General features: G+C 42.8%; 1 protein-coding gene across 3 annotated transcripts; it reads right to left on the bottom strand.

Annotated features, from left to right (window-relative positions):
• Positions 1–31: 31 nt before the first annotated feature.
• On the bottom strand, positions 32–22,036 carry PHRF1 (PHD and ring finger domains 1). 3 transcript variants are annotated; one of them, XM_065755114.1, is made up of 18 exons: positions 21,948–22,036; positions 19,151–19,265; positions 18,689–18,811; positions 17,702–17,928; positions 16,758–16,841; positions 15,661–15,782; positions 14,599–14,696; positions 14,035–14,207; positions 12,886–13,015; positions 12,435–12,574; positions 11,488–11,675; positions 10,520–10,639; positions 8,622–8,776; positions 5,170–7,971; positions 4,411–4,487; positions 3,528–3,788; positions 2,676–2,804; positions 32–1,007 (listed from the first exon to the last, which is right to left on the bottom strand). In XM_065755114.1, the coding sequence occupies exons 2-18, from the start codon at positions 19,239–19,241 to the stop codon at positions 873–875; spliced, it is 5,055 nt and encodes a 1,684-aa protein (XP_065611186.1). In that variant the 5' UTR covers positions 19,242–19,265; positions 21,948–22,036; the 3' UTR covers positions 32–872. The 3 variants fall into 3 exon arrangements, with proteins under 3 accessions (XP_065611186.1, XP_065611189.1, XP_065611188.1); XM_065755117.1 differs by having other exon boundaries at positions 12,447–12,574; XM_065755116.1 differs by lacking the exon at positions 21,948–22,036 and adding an exon at positions 21,657–21,910.
• Positions 22,037–22,845: the final 809 nt, after the last annotated feature.

Raw genomic sequence — 22,845 nt, 5'->3', positions numbered from 1 at the left:
GGAGAAAGAGGCAAACAAATGACACCTGCTATAGGACTAAAACCATTCAAAATAACTTTATAAATTCTGTCACATTTCTGCTTTGTACATCAGTTCAATCATGTTCCTCAAGCTTGTTACTGAAAATTCACAACGTTTGCTTTTTGTTTCATTTTTTCCTGAAAGGCAGACACAAAACCAGCCATCAGTGCATTATTTACAGAAGTGCAACATAATCTCCCTCCTCAAAAATTAAACTTTTCACTAACGAGATACTTCTGACAGAATGAAAATAAACACCACATCTCGAGCAGTGTTTCCGGAGTCAATTTATAAAGGTCAGCTCATTTCTGCAATCCCCAAACAACAGAGCGAGTAAAGCTTCGCTCACCATCGAGCACGCTGAAAATACCACATTTCAAGTATTAAATCAGAAATTCCTAAAGACGATCCGTATTTTGATAAATAAACACAAGGGAAACAGTATATAATTCTCAATATACTGTATATGAAAAGTGGTGTCCTGTTTCAAGCTTTTAGCAAGACAGGTGCACAGCCCAAAAAGGTGATCAAAGTAACCCTGAAAACTGTAGCAATCCGGGAGTCCCAAACACAGATCTCTTCTTTGTTTCTCCTGGAATTACTCTGCTGGTCTGAGGCATTTGATTGTTGGTGAGTTCTACATCTATAGGTAATCAAAAAAAACAAAACTCCAACCTCATCCCCGTATGGAAACAATTCAAAAGCAGGTTCGGCAGATAAATCCTATTGTAATCTTGCTTCTCTGCAATTTGTTTTTGATGAGATGTTACTGCAGATCTGTTATTCCTTCTGGAACAATATTCTCAGCCAGAATAAGTTCAAGTCAAGTCACACTGGCTGCAAGTTTGCTCTCAGTTTTCCATTTCACGAGCATCTTCACCATCAGACTTCTTATGCTTCCGCATGTGTTTGTATTTTTCCACATAGGCCTTCACCAGATTAGCCACCTTCACAGGGTTGATCTCTCCACTTTTGCTGTGGCAGATCTACAAGGGATTAGAAGAGGCACTCGGTCAGTGAAAGGTATTAGAGCAGTTCAGGAAGACAACACGTGATAAGGAAACCCTAAGCTTCCCAGAAGAACCAACTCCTGCAAAGGCTTTGGAGCCATACATCAGGGACACAGAGCAGACACAGCTCAGACAAATCCACAAAAGGATAATGAAGTTCTCAGCCAACATCAGGGTAGGTCTATCCTCTCTGGTTATTTGTAAAACATACAACGTAACTTGGCCTAAATGCACTCAAGCATGACACATCAAACTCCTGTGGGTGATCACTGCTGCCATTCCTGTTCTGTCTTAAAAGAATTCACCCTCTGCTCCGTTACAATGAAAGTTCCTGAGCAGATATATCCAAGGGTCAGAACAACCTGGCACAACAGCCTAGGCTGATGACTTCCATAGACACGTATCACTAGGCCCACAAGACCTGTATTAGAACACCACCACAGTAGTTACACTTGGTCAAAGACTAGATAAAAAGTCCTCAATATCAGAGCTGCCCTCTAACCCTAGTTTGCTTCTTCTGCACAAGTACTATTTATCTCCAAGAGCTGGGTGCTGTTGTGTCTTCGCACTTGCAGTGGTACAACAGTGCTCACTGACAATGTTTTTACCTTGAGCAGCCCAGAAATTGACCCAGCACTTATCTACTGAGCACTAACTGAACGCAGAAGTGTCCCCGCAGGTAGCATTTGTCATTTTTAATGCAGGGATTTCCTGTGGTTTCTATTTAACATACCAAACTGCACTGCCATTGTCCAGCCGATTCCATACAATACATAGTAAAAAAAATGTTAACTTCCTATTATTTTTTCATGATTTCGAGGGACCAGTGCTCAACCTGAAAGAATGTGTCAGTTTTGTGGACCTGTTCTGAGGCAGGTGACATCTGTTCCTTTTCTCCCAGAGAACTGAAAACTTGATCATTGTTAAGAGAAGCATTTGGTGACGTCGTCAGCAACTGGTTTTGCTCGAGTCTTCTGCAAACTGGATCTGGGTTTCACACAGGTCACTCAGGAGATGTGGAATTGCAGTCATTGTCTCAGGAATTTCGATTGATGATGGAATTTTCCAGCGATATCAGGAAGGCAGGGCAGAGAGAGAATACAGCTCTCCAGGGTATTGCTTAACTGCCTCGACATTAATTGCTTTCACAAGACAACACCTATTTTTCTAGTGATAAGCCACTTTTTTTTCCAGCCACAGTCTGGTCAGCACTAAGTTTTGAGGCAAAAGTCAGCGTCAGCCAAATAGCAAGGCCCTCTTCTAAAGTTCAGGGACATCACAGATGACCAAGGAATTAACACAGTACTTTTTTAACTTACAAGAAGCAGCTTGACAATTTTGGATGAAGACTTAACCTTCTCCACTCAAATCACTTGCCATGTAACACTTCAGCTGAGGCAGCTTAAGCTACCTGATCCTTGCCACTGAAGACATCTTATAATCATTCTCAATAGCACTGCTCAGTCTTGCTTAAAGCAACTAACATGTTACCACAACACTGTGGAGACCATGTCAGAGTCCAGAGATCTGCTATTTTAGTTCCACACGTTAATTAAGCAAAATCACTGAAGCTTGCAAGTATGATATATTGTCCTGCCACCTGTTTCATTTCCTGCACAGCTCCTCCCCTTTGCTGTCACTTACCTTTTGCACGGCTTTTCGAAGAATGTTCTTGTACTCCTCCTTTGTAATCTCCCTCTTCTGGTAAAAGGGCTTGATAGCAAGTTTCACTTCTTCTACAGCCCTTTCCTGCATGTGAAGCTTCTTCATGTACTGCACAGTAACAAAAAGTTTGTTTCCATGTGTTACATTGCAAAAACTTTGAGTCTGTTTTTCTTAAAAGTGATTGAACAGTAAAAATATTAATTTCATCTTTCAAAAAACCAGGTAAGAATCAGACTCAAAGGACCTGCTTTACTGTAAATCAGTCTTGAAACAAGCCACGCTCCATGCTATGAGAAATCCTTGTTTTGTGCAACAGTATTCTACCTTAGAAAATGTTTTTAACAAGCAAAATAGCATCCGCTTCCTAATCTTCATCTCCTTCCCTTCCAGCAGCTTTGAAGTAAACATATATCCATCAAAATACTGTCAGAATTTAAAAGCAGCAAGTCACAGCCATGCACATAATGCCTCAGGTATCTCAAAAAGTGCTCAATAAATTACAGAGTTGTTTACAAATCAAGTATTAGAGATAGCACCAAAACTTAACTGGCATAACAATGAACAGGTGTTTGGAGAAGCCCAGACATTCTGGCTTTCTGAAAGGGGAAAGGGACCTTCAAGCACTCGCACAAGAAAGTTTCAGCACTGTGAGAACATAATAGATGCTTTAAAAATCAAGGTTTTCTAAGAGTTAAGAAATAAGTTCAAATAAACAGTTCCTTAGTGTACTGCTTCTAATTTCTATGCAATGGCTAATGCTTCAATTAACAGGACTGTAGGTTGCATGTGCAATTCTCATTACGCATTTGCTACGTGACAGCACTCACTCACTTCCTCATTCTTCGTTTTATCCACTTCAGGTTTCACTGCTTTGATTTTTTCTTCTTCATTTCCAACAGAAGCAGCTTGAATTCCTGGTTCAGATGCAGTAGCCAGGCTGCCTGGCTCTGGAGTCAGGCTCTGGCCTGCCACGCAGCCAAGAGCAGGAAGGCTGCCCTGCATGATGAACTGAACTGTGGGCTGGCTGACAGGTGCGTAGGGGGGAAGGCTCGAGGGCAGAGGGGGCGTCAAAGGTATGTTTTGACAGTACACCTGTGGAACAGATAGAATTTCATTAATGCATGTACTTGCAAGAGAAGGCATCAGATCAGGATTTTCAGAGTGCCTTTTATACACTGAAATAGGCAGGAAATTACCAGCTTAAATCAGGAAAGCTACAGTCTAACCCTCAGCTTAGTCTCTGACTGCACTAGCAAGAGCCCCACTCAGCACGTCACTGATGGAGAGCACAGAGGCAAAGACTGATGGCACAGACTAATGCCAACAGACCAGTTTCACAGCCTGATCACCATCAGTGAGATGCTCACAGCGTTTCCAACAACATAACTGTTGATCAAGTAAGTGCTGAAGACAGAAGTTGCACATATAGTGCGGAATGAAAGGAAAACCTGCTTCTTCAACAGTAACAACCACCTAAAAGATGAAGTGATCAGAGGATTGCTGAGGAGTATGGGCTTTATGAAATGCACTATGCACAGAGGAAGGCCAACTCTGCCATGAGTGGAAGGTGTTGCACAACAAGGGCACAGATGAGGTGGGATGCCTTCCATGACACTTGGCTGTCAGAATAGGAACCAACCTGAGAGGAATCTAGATCAGGAAACATAGGCTCAGGAATCATATAATTGGTTGGAGGAGGCTCATTTAACTGCACCTGATTTAACGTTTGGTTCAAGTCCTCTGCTTTCCAGGCCCCTTCTTTTGCTCGCTGAAGTTTGTAAAACGGCACCCCTAGGTTCCCCAAGAGAAGGGGAAAAGGAAAAAAAGAACAAAATAAACCTAAGAGGGCAAAGATTCAAAGCCATTGCACATTAAACAAAAAACACCCCAAAACCCCACCAAAACCAATGAAGGATCTAGCAACAAGGCTGTCTCTAAAGGACTTTGTTTAGCAATCATTAACATTTTAAAGCTTCTGATAATTGAGGACTTATCATCCACTTGTGCAATTCCTTTTCAGTGGGTTTCCATGAGAACCAGGCAGCTCTGTCAATACACACAGCACAGGCAGCCAAGTCGGACTGTTCCTAGCAGCTTTGGCTTATCACAGTCCACAGGAGAGAGCTAGAGATGCACAACACTACTCTGTTCTGAAGAATCTTAAGAAATTCTAAAGGAAGATCATTCCAGATAACTATAAAAAGCATAGAATGCAGACTGTCAGTTCAGAGATCAGGTTGCAATATGTGCTTCAAAGCCAACCACGTTGCCACCGGCTAGATGAACTCTGGAAGTGACAGCTTGTCCTCTCCAATTCATTAACGTGATTCACTCTGTGATTTTAACAAGTACAAAATACAAGGCTTTCGGGATTGAGAACCATAGAACCAGCCCAGTTCAGAAGACAAGCACCCAGCCCCCAAGACTTACACAGCCTGCTTCGACTGCCGTTTGCTTTCCCAAAGAGACTTACTTGGAGCTCTTCCAGCAGACAGCACACCACTTTCCTCCTCTTGAAGATTCCAGGTAACTCTTTTCACAGGTGCTTTAGATTTCAACACAGGACCCTGAGATATCACCTCCAGCTCAGGCTGACTGAAATTACTGGTCTTCTCGTTTGACACAAGGCACTCATCTTTAACCTCTCTCACGCAATCTGCTGTTATAGAGGAGCTCTGAACTGGTACAGAGGAGCTCTGAACTGGTACAGCCTCAGTCTGAGCATGCATCACAACCTCTTTCTTTGGAGGTGCTTCCATCATAGGTGGACATAACGCAGTATTTTCTATTTTAACTGTAATCTCAAGGTTTGTATTGCTACAGCTACTAAGCAGTCCTGGATCACCCGTATTTGTTAATTCAGTTTCAGCAAAAGAATCCGCATTACCAATTGGAACACAGACGTTTGTGATCTCTGGCACAGGGAATGCAGTTTCACTTGTCACCTCCTCACAGGTGGCCTCTGCCTTTGCAGTTTCTTGGGGCTCTCTCTGTTGAATCGGGGTCTCAGTCTGCATTTCCTCAAGTTTAACACCTGGTTGGATGGTTAAGGAAAGCTGTTCTAGTAGCAGCTCGTCCTTCGGTTCCTGTTTGAAGGAAGGGGTTTGCTCTGCACAGCTGGGTACATTTTCAGCTGGAGGCTTTTGATCTTTCTCTGGTTGAGGAGGAAGCGAGGTTTCCTTGGATTTACGTTTTCTTTCTTTAGAATGTGATCTCGATCGTGCTCTTTTTTCTTTCGATTTGCTGCTTTTGTGCTCCTGCGATCGAGACGCAGACCGAGACCGAGACCTCCACTTCCTCTTCTCCCGAGACCTGGATCTTGATCTCTTTCTGTCTCTTGACCTCAAGCTACTATCTTTATCATACCTCTCATAGCTTTTGTCTCTCCTGTGTTTCCGCCTCTTTGTCCTCTCAATACTATTTGATCGGGAACGACCCCTCCGCCTTGACCTTGATCGAGACCGTCTTTTCCTCTTCCTATTTTCATGAAACTCAGCAGTACTTCCAGGACTACCTGAACGTGACCTAGATTTCCTTCTCTCCCTAGACCAAGAAGATTTTGCCTTTTTATCCTTAGTTTTATCCTTCATTTTCTTTTTTTTAGGTCGTTCATGACTGCTGGAACGGTCAGTAGAAGACCTCCTGCTCTTGGATTTCAACGAGTGTGTTTTACTGCTCCCTTCTCCACCTGACCAAGAGGTAGATCTGGAGCTTCGGTCCCTGGAGTGTGCTCTGCCCCTAGACCCTGAACGGGATCTCTTCCGCTCTTTGACAAGTGCCCTTTTCCTTTTAGCCTTCTTTCTGCTTCGGGAACTGGAGTTTGAACAGGATCTGGAACGCGATCGTCTCTCTGCTTGTTCCGTCTTTTGGACTTTTTGCTGCCCATCATTCTTCGATGAACTATCTGGCTCTAGTTTCACACTAATATTAGGTCTAATTAATTCTTCAGCATTAAAAAACACACTGGGGCCCTCTCTATCTTCCTCCTTTAAGTGCTGTGCATTAGAAACTTGCTTAACAACAGACGAAGTGCAAGGACTGCTGAGAAAGTCCTCCTCATCCATATTGTCCCGTTCTTCTGTATCAGAAATCTGTTCCACAATCCTACTTTCTACTGGCACATCATCATGAGACTCTGTATTACTAGATGGTACATCAGATTCAGCCCCAGATCCAAATATATTTTCTACTGTGTAAGGGGTGAAACGACGAACAGTTTGAAATGTCTGAACTTTTGGATTTTCAATAGAAATAGTCCTGGTAATATTTGTTAGCGGGATCCCAGAGCCAAGCCTTTCTGGACTGCTGCTTGCTGAACTTGAGTCTGACCCTGTTGGTTCAAAGGGATCATATATTTCACTTTTGACTTGTTTCTTCTTAACTGAGAAAAGAGCTGAAGGACTCTCTTTCTGCTGCACCTTGTCATCCACGGGGCGGAAGGTGTTACAGAATCCTGGGTTAGACAGTCTGCTGGAATGCCCTGTGTTCCCAGGAATATTAATTTTAAAACTCTCGAAAGAACTTGAGCCTTTACTTCTTGAAGTGCCCAGTAGTGAAGAACTGCTATACATACCCACACTGGTAGAAAATGATACTCCACTTGTACGTGTTTGTTGCTGAGATTCTCTGGCATTTGACTTCTGACTTTCCACCTTGCTACCCTTTCCCAGCTGATTAGTGCTCTCTTTGCCAGTCAGCTGGGTTATACAGGAGCTAGGAATGTCACAGCTTTGGCTTCCCGTGGGTTCTGAATCCACTTGCTTGCTGCTGGTTTCCTTTTTAATCTTTGGTATCCTGGGAAGCTCAAATATGTCAATTCTTCTGGATGGTGGTTTCAATGGTTGCCTCACAGTTACAGCTTTTGAACCAGGATTCAAGTTAGAGCACAGGGACTTTGAAGATGAATCAGTACATGCAAAGTTTTTAGAGTTTCCATTAAATCTGGGCGTTTCATCTGACTTGGAGCCATGCCTGCTCAGACTAGCTATGCTGTGAGTCTGAACAGCCCTGGGTGTCACTGAATACTCTGATTTTACAGTTGCTTTTTCTGATGTAGTCTGTACAGGGTGTGCTGCAGGCTCAGTCCTGCTTGGTGAAGATGATGAAAACAAGCCTGATGAGGTGGGTCTAGTGCGAGTATTCAGTCCCAAGGAAACTGAAGGTCCAACAATGGAGATGCCTGTCATGGTCCCTGAGTGCACTATACTCAGCTCAGGGTTATGTCCTGAACCATCATCCACTTGTGAGTCTCTCATTGATTCTCTGTGAAGCGGAGCTATGGCATGCAAGAAAACAGTCAAGATTTTCAGGTCATATTTTACAGTTTTTCCACAACATGAAAATAAATACAGAGCTAATTATTCTAAGTTCCACTTTAGTTCGTAGACATATCACATAGGAAGAAGGCAGTCTGATTAGGTCTCAGATGGTCAAGGTTTAATTTCAGACAATGGCATCCTTGAGGTAATGGCTAATATCTAAGAAATAAAGTATTCTGCTCTGTAGATGTTGTTAGATCTGTGTTTATCACCCTGTAGTTGTCAATTCATAAAAATGAATGCAACAGAAGATGTTACCAGAAGTAATTTTTAGAATAAAGCTCTCAGACTCGATTAGAGAAGTATTTCTAAGTAACAACATGCTAACAGAAAACACAGCTGGAGAACATTTATTCTATAATTGCGAAAATAAACTTCTTGCCCATGCCCTCACCGTGCTCTTCAAACTGAAGGACAGTTCACAGGCATGGCAGCAGTGTACCACAAATGACAAAAGATCAGGGTACTAAGACAGCTCTGCTCTACCCAATCCTCTACTTTCTATTTCAAAGCATAAGACTACAGAGCATGTACATTTGAAACAAGATCACGGCAGACATGGATAAAACAAACAGGCTAATCACAACACCAAGTGGCAAACTCTTACTTGCTTTCTTTGCTGTCAGAGAACCATCTCTGTTGATAACCACATCAGAACTACTCATCATGAGGATGCTCTGTCCAGACAGGATACTACCCAACAGATCAGGCACAGGGGCAGCTTCTGCTTCTTGATCAGGACTCAGGGCAGGTACACTGCTTCTGCATGTTTCAGAGGGGTTACATTTCCTTTACTCTTACAGCACTTGTTCTATACACACACACATTACATTAAAAAGAAACCAAAATCAAGGGCATAAACAGAGGTCAGCCAGAAAAGTTCATTTATAGCTTTGGCTTCACTAGAGTAATTCAGCTCCCATCTCTCCAAAAAAAAAAAAAAAAAAAAGAGATATCCCCACAGGAATATCACGAGATAAAAAGCACATAATCGTGACACAGACCTCTGGTAAGCAAATACCTTTCATCTTACTTAAGGATGAATGCTTTTTATGTTATGTATCATGATTGAACTTTTACAGCATTTAAGATGCTTCTGTGAAGCATAAGCCACTGTTCAGCACTTCACAGAGATGCATCCATCCCAGCTGCTTCATTCCCAGCCAAAACAGGACCAGAAGCATACTCCTCAAACCTATACTACTGTGTAGAAAAACTTTATGCAGCTTCAACGAGTGCCTACCATCAGTTGTTAGAATACACATAGGTGCCTACTGGTAGGGTAGCTAGGAGCACAGCAAAGAACAGCACTGCTCCCACACATGGGATAGCACTCCTCTTTATGCACTACGCTGTCTTAAGAAAATAGTTTTAACCGTAGCTCCTCTGATGTGAGGATTTTAGTAAATTTTAGTAGATTTAGTGATTTTACTAAATTTTAATGGATTCATTTTAGTTTATTTAAGCCTGTTCTCAAGGACTTAAAAAGTTTGAGTGCTTATGGTGGCTTGCTTGTATGTTTGGTTTTGTTGTTTGATTCTTATTTACGATTTAAAAAAAAAACAAAGAAAATAAAGAAACTCACTGTAGTTAAGGCAAATCAAACCTTTGGAAAAATTGGATTTCAGCTAAACATTTTTACCTTCTAAACAACATGCTACTTAAACTATCTCAGAGGACATGTAAAGCTTCCTGAAAGGCTTTCTTCAGGACAGAGATGGGAAAGAGAGAAGTACTTCAAGCTATCATAGAAATATACCATCTTAATTCCAAGGAACAAATCTTTGCTTTAGGTCAGATGCATTAGAAGACAGCCACGTAAACCTTTTGTAACATTTCTCCTAATTTTCACTTCCCTCAGATTTGCAGTTTTCTGTGACTTGGCTGGTATCTGTTCCAGACCTTTTAATCATCCCTTTTCTTCTCATCACGTTCCTGCTCCTTTTGCCCTACCCTTCTGCACTGCATTCTGCTCACACACGTGTGCACGCACGTACACATGCACAGGAAATAAAACACTAGTCAGACAGTAAAGCAGAGCAGAACAATTTAATACAACCTGTTAAATTGCAGATTCAAACAGGTTCTTCCAGTTTTCTGAGTTCCAACAAACAGCTTAGGAACTGGGTGACATGAGTATGTCCCTCATTCTCTCCTATTCTCTCATTTGGATGTACAACTAACCTCCTCTGTCCTCTTAAATAAGGGAGCAATTGTTTTATGTCTAAACTTCAAAGTAAGAGACAGGACAATGCAAAAATATCAATTTGAAATTTCAGTGGAAGAGAGTTTTAAGTGCTATTATGCAAAAAAAGATAAAGGTGGGGCACATAAATAGTAATTCTTGTATAAAATGCTGTGGCTATTTAGCTACATGTATGTGCACATGTGTACACACTTTCAAAATACACATGGTAAGAAAAATGGTAAATCAGAGTAATCGTTTGTTGACACGGTCACTGCACAATTTAATAACAAAACAAAATCCAGTTGATGGAATTTTACCTGGGAAGTCCCACAGAAACAGGTCGAGCTACAGGACGGTGAGACCTCAGTGCTGACTGGGAGAGAACTCTCCTTTTGGCACTCAGTGGTGGACTGGGACTTGCTGGAACCTCCTCATTACTGCAGGTAAATCAAACACATACAAACCCTGAAACTACTGTCAAACGGATGAAGTAGATAACAACACATCTGGTTAGAGAGTGTTGTTTTATTATGATATATAAAGATCTGGGCAATTTCCTGTAGGTAAGAACTGCGTAAGAGAAGAGAGATTCAAATGAAATTTTTTATTTTAAAAATATTAAATGCGCAGTTTCCTTCTAAAAGGCTGTTAAAAAGGTTTGCTCAGTAGGAAATCCAATAACTTCAAACGTCCCCTCACCCAAATCCAAAGCTTAAGGCTGATACAAACTATGGCATGGTAAGATTTCTCCTGAATTTAAAGCATCTGGAGAAAGGAACATAGGGAAATACGAAACACCAAAAATTTCACAGGTCCACCTAATTCTACGTGGAATTATTGTTTGTTCACTGTATAACAAAAACACTGCTATCTTTGAGTAAACAAAGAATTATTAGCACTTGGCTCCTATGAGATAATTCACAGGCTGGAATCTGAAGATCTTACAAAAGATTTTCACGAGGCTTACAATTTCAGCAAACCTGCTTAAAGAAGGCCAATTCTTTAGAGCTCAGCAACTTGGCCACAGAGTGAAGAAAGAACAAGTACAGCATCACATTATTGTAAACTGTGTATCCAAAGCTATTTTCAGATGTGAGATTTGCACTCTTAGCACAAAGTCACAAGCTCTTTTCCAAAATATAAGTCAGAACTTGAACTGCTCAAGTCTCAAAATATCCCAGGTTTCAAATATTCATGAAGATACAAATCCATCCATCCATATGTACAAACAACTCAAGACTTGTAAAATTATCTTTGGATTACCGTCAAGGACCCGATGTCTTACCCTTCATAAGGATTCAATTCATATGGATCTCCAAACACAGACAGAGAAGCTACACCAGTATCTGCTCTCATCAGACCAAGTGAGGGCTCTGGTGATTTGTACATGGAAGGAAGTGAGGCCCCATGCATAGGTTTACTGAGACCAAGTGTTCTTGCAATGCGGGAACGAGCAGTAACCTCATTTTTTACCTACACAGATGCAAAGGTAGGTTATTTGTATGTTAAAGGCAGGTACAAATTCTTCACTTAGCCAAAGCACAGTGAACAGGTTACTACAGTCAGTAGAAATGGTATGCATCTATTTGCTTTCAAAAATTTATGAAACTTTTAATCAAGGCCTGTATTTCACTTCATGCACAGACTGTACATATTAACGTGAATGACAAGTTAAATTTCTACAAGACTGTCACTGAAAAATCATCAGCTCTGTTTGTAGGATGTAAATTCTTACTGAGACGGCCGAGGACAAAAGTCAAGTTGTTAGAGTACTCAGCATAATTCCTCTATCAGGACAATGACCACCACCAAATGGGATTTTGAGAGCCCTTACATCTGATTAACTGGACTTACAACAACACAGACAAAAATATCCATAGCCTGGTAAAACGAATGGGTGATGAAAATTTAAATGAGCTCGCATCAATATTGATAAACCATTACAGCTTAATGGTAAGAGCATAAGACAAAGCCTGTGGAACATCCCTTAGTGTGATCCCTGCAGTTTAGGTAACAGAATTTGTCAGCAAATCCAGCAGGCCTGCTTAGAAGCTCCAATTCATTTCTAAGTAAAACCACTCTTCTGAAGTACACACCCCACATCATGAAAAAAAAAAAAATCTACCTGCTATTACTACAAGACAGTATTTTTCCAGTTCATACTGCATTATAATGCCTTCATTAATCAAATGGCAGAAAAATCAGCAGGTTCTGATACAGGGAGAAACACACACGTGATCTTACTCTTATCTTTTTCCCTCTTCTCTTCTTTATCAAACGCTTGCGTCTCTTCACCTGCGTCCCTGACGTTTTCTTCCCAACAGAAGATTTTGTCTGAGTTCTTTTCTTGCCTGCTGCTTTCCTCCTCCTACCTGATAGGACACAAAACAACCAAGTATCTGGCTAAGTGCTGGTGCTGCACTGCTTCCTGTACTCCCCTTCTCATACTCTCATAGTATACAAAGCAGCTCAAAGTGATCTACAGTGTGCTGCAACAGCATAAAATGGAAGTGGAATCACTAGAATTCATTTTAAAGGATGCTTTTAAATAAAAAGTCGTGTATACTTGTACACAGGTGTGACAGCATGCAGCTGCTCTGAAGTATTTCGTACCACTCAAGCTTGTTTCCCCTCGTTTTTATTCTTGCAGATGGGAGCCACAGAAGCCTCCTGATACTCTTACCTGTTTTTCTCTTCTTCCTAGCAGGAGCCCGCAGTGTAAGAGGCCGCTGGTAGGTGGCTGTGTTTAGGCCTGCTACGACTGCCTCGATTGTTTCATCCAGAAGAGAGGACATGAGGTACCTCGGCACATGCTGTGTGGGATTAGAAGTTATATAATACAGGTAGCTTAACACCAGCTGCACGTTGGTTACAAAAGCAATTTGAGATTCAAATGAGAAACATGAAAAACTAAACTGCCAGTAAAGCACTTATGTCACCTTTCACACCGAATGATTACCATATTAAGGAGAACCTGACCTCACCCTTCCAACTCCTTCATCACTACAGGTCTTGTCTATCCTAACACCAACTTTTTACGAAGTTTACAGAGTGTAGAGCCATGGAGAAGAACTTCCAAGTCCACTGAACTGACCTCTGGCTCATCACACGACAAAGCATGATGAGCAAATACTGAAAGACAACAGTATGGGTCCTCCATCTTCAAGCCCTCAATTTTAATACTCTGGTAAACGTGCCCACAGGCAGTACCACTAGCAGCAGGATTTCAAATTCCCTCTTCATAGAGCTCACTGAAATGGCAGGTGTGAGTCCACCTTCAGAGCACCACTTCCTTGTGATAAGCAAGGGCTGTTCCTACAAGGTCTCAATTTCCTCTTCCTCTCTAGACTAAATAGTCAATCACACTTAAAAGCATCTCAAGTGTATGCATTCTGAAGCACCAGTTCCTTTGGCTGGAAATAGGTTATAAGCAGGTTTTGCTCAATACCTGTGTTACACTGGCCATACCCATGCCAAATATATCCCGAAAACATCCCTAACCCTGCTCTCCTTTCAACATTCAATGATGGGATGGACCACAGTAAAAACCTAAGGCACCTACTTTAGACTGTACTGAGAACTCTAATTCAGACAATTCATGTTTTGACACAAATTTCTTTCCTCCTATTATAATAATTTTTATGACAAATTTGAAACAAAAAACAAAAACAAAAAACAAACAAATACCCACTCCCTCCCAAAACTTTACAGCTCCTGACCATTCTTCTATGGACAGTAAACACTCAGACAGACTAGCTACTTAATGTGGGGACATATTTCAGCTCTTCCACAAAATTCTTCCAGATGCTCACGAGCAGATGTTTCTAAGTACCTGAATTCGTTGTGCAGTTGTTATTCGGTTTCTATTCACTGTTGCCCTAACTCGTTCACTCTGCCGAGTCCTGGCTATAGCTCGGGTTCGGACATGAGGACGTAGCCTGCTAGTGGTAGGAATAACATCAGCTGTGAGGGCAGCAACCTCTTCTTCACTCATGTGATCTGTATCTTGAAAGAAAAGAGGTCCAAGTCACTTCTCTTCCTACAGATGAAAGCATTTCCAGAATCTGTATTCTCTGTCCTAAATCAATTGCCTTCAAACGTGGACGTGATCCTCTCAAAGAGGAATGAACATTGCCTATACAAACACTGCTTCAGATTGTTATAAAGAAACAAGCATCAGGAAAGTTTAAGAATGCTTATCACACAATCTGTGGACTTCCTTCTGCCTTTGAGCTACAGTTACAAGAACCCCCTTTCAATCAGCAGGTTCAAGGGAAGAATGCCTAACAAGTACCTCAACCCTGGAGTTAAACATCACTTCAAATGCTGTGCGGTATGTGGCCTTTTAAGTCAGGAGGAAAACATTTACTTTCACTGAACAACACTAAATCCTTACCTGCAGAAGCACCAACACCCACAGGAACACAGGCCGGACAGAACCATTCATCTACAGGGACTTCACTCAGAGGTGGATTAAGGCATTCCATATGATACCTTGAAAAAGAAAAAGAAATTAAAATAAAAATTAAAAACAAAAACAAACCAAAAATCAAGCAATGTGACAAGAGCTTTTTATGCCTATCCACATCCAAGATAAGACAATAATCCTTATCTATCATGGTCTACATATCTGCTTCATCAGTCTCCAGAGAAACGATGGTACCTGCTAGCTGAATAACGGTCTTTAGTTCCAGACTGTGTTCTGAACACTTTTGTCTCCAAAACATTCAGAAAAGAGTCTTTCCCTCACTGTGTAGGGTATCACTTGTTATTTGAACACAGGCTGCAACAAATGTGCAGTCAGAGCCAAAACTGGACACGGTGAAGAGAAAGGAATGAAGTCATTGAAGCAATGACGAGACAGACGATCTGGACATAACATCAATTTCCTGAGAACCAGTGTGGTATTACCACTGTATTTTTAACATTTTAGTTTGCATGACTAGCCACAGGAATCTGCAGTGCCTTACACTGAATAAACACATTCCATTGCACCTACATCTCGGTTGATCAAGGAAACAATTTGCAATAAGAATTTCTCTATAACCACATGAAATAATTCCTCAGTTACAAGGCTCCATACTGCCACTTGTGGCCTGGAGGATAACCACCAGAGTCTGAAATGCTGTCTCAGAGGACTGTGCTCATCCTCCACAAATCTCAAAGGGAAAGAAGAGAATGCAACACTCCCTCAGACATTCTGAAGCATTCTCTTCCCAGCAGGCTGAGCAACTAGCCTCATCAATCACTTCAAGACAAGTTGTCCAGGAAAGCCCAAAAGGCTCTTTTGGGATGCCTGAGCTACAAACATATGGAGTCAAGTCCGGCCATGGGACAAGGCTGAGGAGAGCAGCAAGGGGCAGCCCACAGACAAGAGTGCCTGGTGACCAACCACTGGCTAGCCCTGCAGTACTTTCTGCAGTCACATAGGTGCTGTATTCATTTAAATACATCTTACCCTGCATCACAGCCATCACACAGCAGCAGGCGATCCTCTCGGTCACTTCTGCCACATACTTCACAAAAGGTTGGATCATCCTCTCCTTCACTACCCTGAGTTTCTGTGTTCTCAACGGGAATCTAAATAAAAGAAAAGTTCACATTAAATGCAGAACGTGCCACTTTTAATATCTATTGTCACATTATCATTAACAGCAGCAAAATCTACAAGTGAATTTACACACCCGAACCTTCAATTAAGTTCATTGAACACACTGAATACTGGAAGAGATCTACTGAACTGCTCATTGTCAGACACTGACAGTCACAGAAAAATATTTTAAGGGAAATCAAAGTTCCTGAATAAGATCAAAAGTAGTCAAACAAACAAAATGAATCGACAGAGAAAACAAATGAGAGTGAGGTTACCTTTTTTGCCTCTAAATTACTGAGATTTATTTAAGTGGCAACTTGTGCTTTAACTTTTGTTAAAAGCATGATAATAAATCATCAGCTTATGAAAAAAACAACAACAACCTCACAGATGTCATCTAAATACCAGTATGTTTCAGATACTGATTAATTATAAAGCAATGACAACTCCTCAATATTCTTCTGTGAGAGATCATCATCAGACTCAACCTGTGCCTATAGGAGTTTGACTGCAGGCTCCTCACTCCCCCTTACAAAGCCAACTGCTATACAATAGAACTGGTAGGAAGACTTAAAGAACAGGATCAATGTAGGTTAAACATGATTGATCTATCTGTATTACAGCAGTTCATGCACCGCATAGGGAAGATGCCCAGTGGAAGGAGGTTTGTCAACGCAGAACACCTCAAATGACCATTATACAAAAAATGCAGTTATTCAAACAATCCTTTTGCCCCTCAAAGCCAACACCGTGCTTCCATACATAATAACATAGGAAACGCAATTAAGCAGGAAGAAAAACTGTTAACAGCTCCTTAAACGGCAATCTCAAAATAGGAAAGAAATAATTCATCCAGCTGCCAACTATCAGATCAACGTGCTATGAAGGTAAATCTCAGAACAGCTCTTTTGTGGCAATATGCCTTTTTTTTATTGTTTTGTTTATTATAACAGAAAGCTTACCTTTTTTAAGACTTTACCACCAAAATGCGCCCGAATGCTGATGTAATTAAAGAGGATCCGATCCACTGGACATGAGTTTGCATTCTAGATACAAAAAAAACCCACCAAACAAAAACATTTTCACCATATATCTAATAAACAAATCTAGAATCAATTTCTAGAAAGCAAGTTTTCAATTATTCATGTAATAAGCATTAAATGAACGTAGTAAGCAGTTTTAAACACTTAAATTTAGCTTATCTGGTTTACAAACACGCTCTCTCAGCAAAGCTTTTATTATACAGCTTAAGTCATTTAATTAGTATTGCTAAAGGAACATCACAGTTCTTCCAAACATGGCCTTCAAACACAGATCACCTTTTAGGACACTTTATTTTTTTCAGAGGAACGAGTAACTCAAAATTACTTGCAAAACCATTTAGCAAGTCTGATTTTTTTTTTGTTTGTTATTGGACTTTGATTACTGAAGCTACACAAGATGGCATGGAATTTGGACTGAAAAAGACTGAATGCACAGCAAATTGTTCATTCAGTCATCTTCTATGTCTTCCCTTTAAGCGTTCACTGTTGCAACAAACCCTGACCCTGCAGCCACAGCATGGAATTTAACAAAAATATATGAGTGCACATAGACAACCGACACTACTGGTGTCTTGACTAAAACCCAACAATTTTAGATGCCTAGAAATGCACTTCTCATGGCATCGCAGCTTTCAGAGAACAGAACAGATCAGGATGCATGCAATAAACAGATCCATGCTTCGGAACTATGAATTCTAACAAATAAAGCAGTAACCTGTGTGGAAAAATAGTTTCCTATATGGAAAAAGCTCAAGAAAGCACATATAAACATTACATGATCTGTTCTCATCAAAGGATAAAATATAATCAGAGAGATCAGAAGTGTCAGAAAGACATAGGAAATCAAGTACAGAACAGCTCACCTTTGACCATTCCACTATACAGTCCAAGCAGAAGTAATGGGAACAGTTCTCAGGAGTCCCAACAGCCTGATCCCTAAACGTGTTGAGGCAAATAGGGCAGTTTTCTCCTTCCTCATCCGAGATGTTCACTCCATTTGTGTGCGGCATTAATTTGAGAGGACTGGTCATTCCCCCCATAGCAGCCTCAGCTTCTTCCTCCTCTTCCTCTTCATCATCATCTTCACAGCCTTAAAAGGTGACAGATAAAAAACAGCTTTCACATGCGGTGAGGATTCAGCAAGGGGAAGCAAGGGCAAGGGACACGTGTGGAGAATGCCACTCTACAGCGAATTCCAAGTAAGTCAAGGACAAAGTACAACCTTTCCAGTTCAAGGTCATGGTTTTTGTTGTTTTCTATTCTTCTTTTTTTCCTCTCCCTACATCCTACCACTAAAAAGGAATATATTACTCTGAAAGAAAGAAAAAAAAAAACAGTGATAACATGACTAGTCTTGCAAGAGGTTACAAGAAAAGACAGCAGAACAAGAGAGGATCACAATGCCAAGGAAGCCAGATGCTTCAGGATACCAAAGAACACAGAAGTTAAAAAATGCAATTATCATGCATCCAACTTTTCTTTAAGTTAATAGATGCTCCAGAGGACAAGAAGCAGCAATATACTTACCTGTGGATCAGGTTACAGATTTCACATAATTAATGACCAAAGGAATTAGGATATCTAGCTGGAGACTGCTTAAATAACCTTGAGTTTGAGCAGAATTCATTTTAAGCACTCTGACACTACTGAGAGCCTTTTTGTATTTGGTACACACAGACATGTCTTTCCTTAGAATCTGGGTGAATCTGAAGCCATTTTCAAGAATGAGAAGTTATGTAAAAATCAAACCAAACAACAATAATCATGGGTACTTCCTGGAAGAAAACCTTCCATCCCACTCTCCCTCCAATTATTAAAAAAAAAAATGCTATGCATATTAACAGACCTACCTTCTAATTCTTCATCTTCACTTTCTTCCTTGTCCTCCTCTCCTCCCTCTTCCTCGCTGTCATCATCTTCTTCCTCACCTCCAGTATCACCTTCTGACTCGGAGCTGTTTCCACCACTGCTTTCTTAAGGAGATAAAAATGGGGAAGTACCTATTTGATATGTGAGAACCTGGTGGATGGGCAGAACAGTGCAGGACGCACCAGAATCCCTGCCTGGGATGTTACACAAAAAAAGTGAAAACCCTGATTTCCTCAGTAACCTCAGTAGAGTCAAAGCGAGCAGAGCTGAGCAACTCAAAGCACGACAGCAGTCTGAGACACAGCATTTAGAAAGTAAAACACAAAACTTCCCAGGGAAAGAGAAACAGTCACAAATATGCCTTTAATTCTTTCTGAAGGTTAAAAAAAGAGGTTCTCAGCCCTAGAACTAGAAATGTGCATGCACAGAGAGGCTGCATTTACCTGTTTCACTGAGGAGCACTAGACGCTGCCTTTTGCCTTTGCCTAGCGCAGCATTCTTATTTATCAGTTCATCCTGGCTATCATCATCCATGGCAGGGCATCGGGGATCCACTCCCTGCAAGAAAGCAGACATCTGTGAGGCCATGCACTACAGAATAAGCACAGAAAACAAGGCAGCAACGAGCAGTCAGCGAATGTGCTTGCAGAGCTGTGAACAGTAAGGAGGACACAGTGCTACAGCAAAACACTGTGCTACAGCAAAGACTGCTTGTAGCAATCCAAAATGCTCCACTCAAACAAAACAAGAATAAAGATGATGCATTTTGGGTCTTCTAAAAAGGGCTTTTCAGAGATCTGTCAAGGAATTCAAAAGTCTCAGAGCACACAACCACAGAAAGGAGAATCTAGTCAGGCATTCTTGCACTCTTTCTACTCTGCACTACGTAGCTTGCATATTGAAATTTTTTTTGGAACAAAACAGTATATTTTATTCAAGTGTTCTTGATGCAGATCTTCACTCATCCACTCCCTTTTCAAGCCACATAGCACAACTGCTTTTCAGAGCTCTCAGAACACAGCCTTCACTGAACCAGACTGAGTTGAGCCTATAACACTCAGAGAAGTGAAAAGATCAAGCTTCAAGACAACCAGGTTCTTGGTTAGGATGTCTCCTAACTTCAGTGAGATCCTTGCCTAAAGGGATGACTAAACTTATAATTAAATTTTTGGCTGCTAACACGAGTGCTGAAAAATGATTTATGCTAGCTGAAAACAAGCAGATTCATCAAAATCCAGTCCCTCCACGATGTAACACACACACACAAAACCAACGATAGAACCACGTTTCCATCAGGAATTTTTATGTTTCAGCAGCGTGTACGTATGAATTATTCAAACAGAAACTTGATTATGTAACAACTTCCTAAATGCCATGCTAGCAGGTAACACAGACCAAGCAGTGACACTATGGTCAGGGAACATCAGGACAGAGCCCCAGTGAGGGCATATGCCTTGCCTAGGATTCAGTCCCACAGGCGTCCAGCTTCACCACTTCCACTAAAACCTACTACAGTCCCATAGACAAGGACACCATGAACACACCTGGAGGCTGCACGCAGCAAACACAGTCCTTAAACTGTAGGCTGCACACTAGGGAGAGATGCTGCTAACGGCAGATGCCAAGCACCCTCCTAGCATTCCTTGTTCCTAAATGCCCATCTAACAGAGTCTCACAATACCTTAATAAAACATTACAACATCGACATGAATTCACAGCAGGTGTTATACGCATCAGTGCTTCTCCCCCAGCCCAAGGTTCCCTCAACCAAGAAACACAGTCCCTCCTAGACCAAGTCTGGCTTGCACTGAGTGCTCTTTGCCCGTCACAGCACAGGCTCACCTACAGTATAAATAGCAAGGCTAGGCTTTGCATGCAAGACAGATTACATTTGTACACTGAGCCACTCCAACCAAACAATCAAACAGCAATTACAAGAACTTTCCTGAAGCTGTATAAGCAACAGGGCTTTCAGTTAACAAGGAAGATTAAGTGCTTTCTCCAAAACACGTTTACCAAACAAGCACTTCAAAATATTTTCTGATCTGAGATCCTTATGCATGAGTACAAACTGGTATTTCAATCCAACTGGTAATAAGAGCAGTTTCTCAGCCACCTGGAGCCTCACTATGGCAAACATCCTTTTCTTCCTCAAACTGACTATCACATATTTGGAATTAAAGCCAAGGGCTTTTCATTTCATATGTTACATTAAATGCAAAAAACAGAGCTGCAAAAAGCATTCCTGTACAAACCTGGAAAAAAATCTGTCTGTACCTGGTACTCTAAACTTAGAAGTCAGATGAACTATGTGGGGGAATAATTCAGATGAAGAGACTCCCGCTGCACAGTGCCAATCTAACATGCACACGGAGCTCTAGCAAAGCCCTCTACATCTATATTTAGATCAGATATTCCCCTGTTTAAGTTACAAAAAGATTAACTCTTAAATACTGTTATCAGAACCGCCCATGCGATCATTGGAATCATTTAAGCCCCTAAGAGCACTATGGATGAGGCAGAGTGAAAAAAAAAACAGACCTCAGTATAGGTGGGGAACCGAGGAGCTTCTCTTCGGCCCTACTCCAAACCGAGGAAGACCGAATCCCGCACCGGCACTGTCCTTTAAAGCCTTGCGGCTCAGCGCTAGGACGCTCTGTAATGCAAATAAAGCAACCCAGCCATCGCGGAGGCACTTCTGCAGCCGAGTGCGCAGGACTTCAGTATGGGGGCAGCACATTCAGTGCCGTTCCTACCCCGACGCTGAGCCCGCCGGCTTCGTTTGCAGTTGAGAACGCACGTCGTCCGGTAGTTTTTCACCGTTCCAATGGAGCCTAACTACAGCTTCCTCAGCTGATCGTGAGCACGGGAAAGAAAAGATAACGCCTATCCATGAGCTCTTCGTGCAGCCCGAACAAAGAGCTGCCGGCCTCCAAGGAGGAAGCCCACCTGTGAGGGGTCACAGCGGGAACTCCCGGCTCCCGTTACACGAGCGGCCACCGAAGGGCACCGGTCACACGGCTCTAAGTGCGGACGAGCCGAGCTTCCGAGCCTACACACACTTCAGCGACGCGCCGACGCCCGCTGAGGCGGGAGGGCCGGGCCAGGCCGCGGCTGCTCGGGTCGATTCAGCGCACCCGGCGACCGCGGCGACCGCCCGCCGTCCCACAGCCGGCCCCGGACTCGCGGGGATTCCCTTCCACCCGCCCGCCGCTGACGAGCCCCAGCCCCTGCACTCACGCAAGGAGAAGGCTCCGGCGCCGAGCCGCTCTCACATCACCAGGCCGAGCCCCGCAACGGACGGCACGCCGGAAGTACCGGGGGAGAACTTCCGGGTAACGGCGACAGCGGGGCCGCCCGCGGGACTTAACCACTGCCGAGCGCCGGGGGGGGGAAGGAGATAGGCGGCGGGGTGAACCACGCGCGGTGCGGGGGGAGAAGGAACCATTGCGAGGAGGGGGGCGGCGGCGGCTGTGCCGCTGCGGGACTGCGGGGGGCGGTGCGGAGCGCCCTCACGGGGAACTCCGACTGCCCGGGCTCCCGCTGTCCCGCAGGCTTCATCAGGCTGGTGGCCGTCCCCGTTCCCGTGTCGCTTCTTCCACCTGCCCCAGACGTTGTCCGCCTCCGAGGGCTGGAGGCAGAGCCGAGCCCAAAGGCAGGCACGTGCCCCGCGTGGCATGCGAGGACACGGCACGTTAAATACCTCTTTAAGACTGCTTGTTTTTTTTTCTTCTTCTAGCTGGCTGATCCCAGCCCAAATGTTCCCATTCCTCCGGGTGATCGCAGGCACGTACAGGACTACAGGACGGGTTTCCCCCGTTCCGTGCAGCACTGTTACACCAGGCACCGTGCTCTGCTCCAGACTCGGCTGCCTGCAGGGAGAGGGGACCGAGGGCTGTCCGTGCTCCTCAAGAACACTCGAGGCATTGTCAGAGAGCAGATAGGGGGCTGGGGCAGAAAACAAGAAACTTTTCCTTCTTTTCCTTGTTTTCTGGAGCAAAACCTGTGCCAATGCTCCCTGCTCAGGACTTGCTTTTCTCCACTGCCCCAGGCACCCTGCAGCAGAGGAGGAAGGGACACCTCACCCCATAATCGCAGGGCATAGAACCCAGAGCAGCCTGCATCCTCTTTTTGGTGG

Source organism: Cyrtonyx montezumae, unplaced genomic scaffold (assembly GCF_038088225.1).
Source record: "Cyrtonyx montezumae isolate F1298 unplaced genomic scaffold, pur_monq_1.0 scaffold_10, whole genome shotgun sequence".
NCBI lineage: Eukaryota > Metazoa > Chordata > Aves > Galliformes > Odontophoridae > Cyrtonyx > Cyrtonyx montezumae.
Note: the sequence above shows the minus strand (reverse complement) of the source record. Positions and strands in the feature narration are given on the sequence as shown.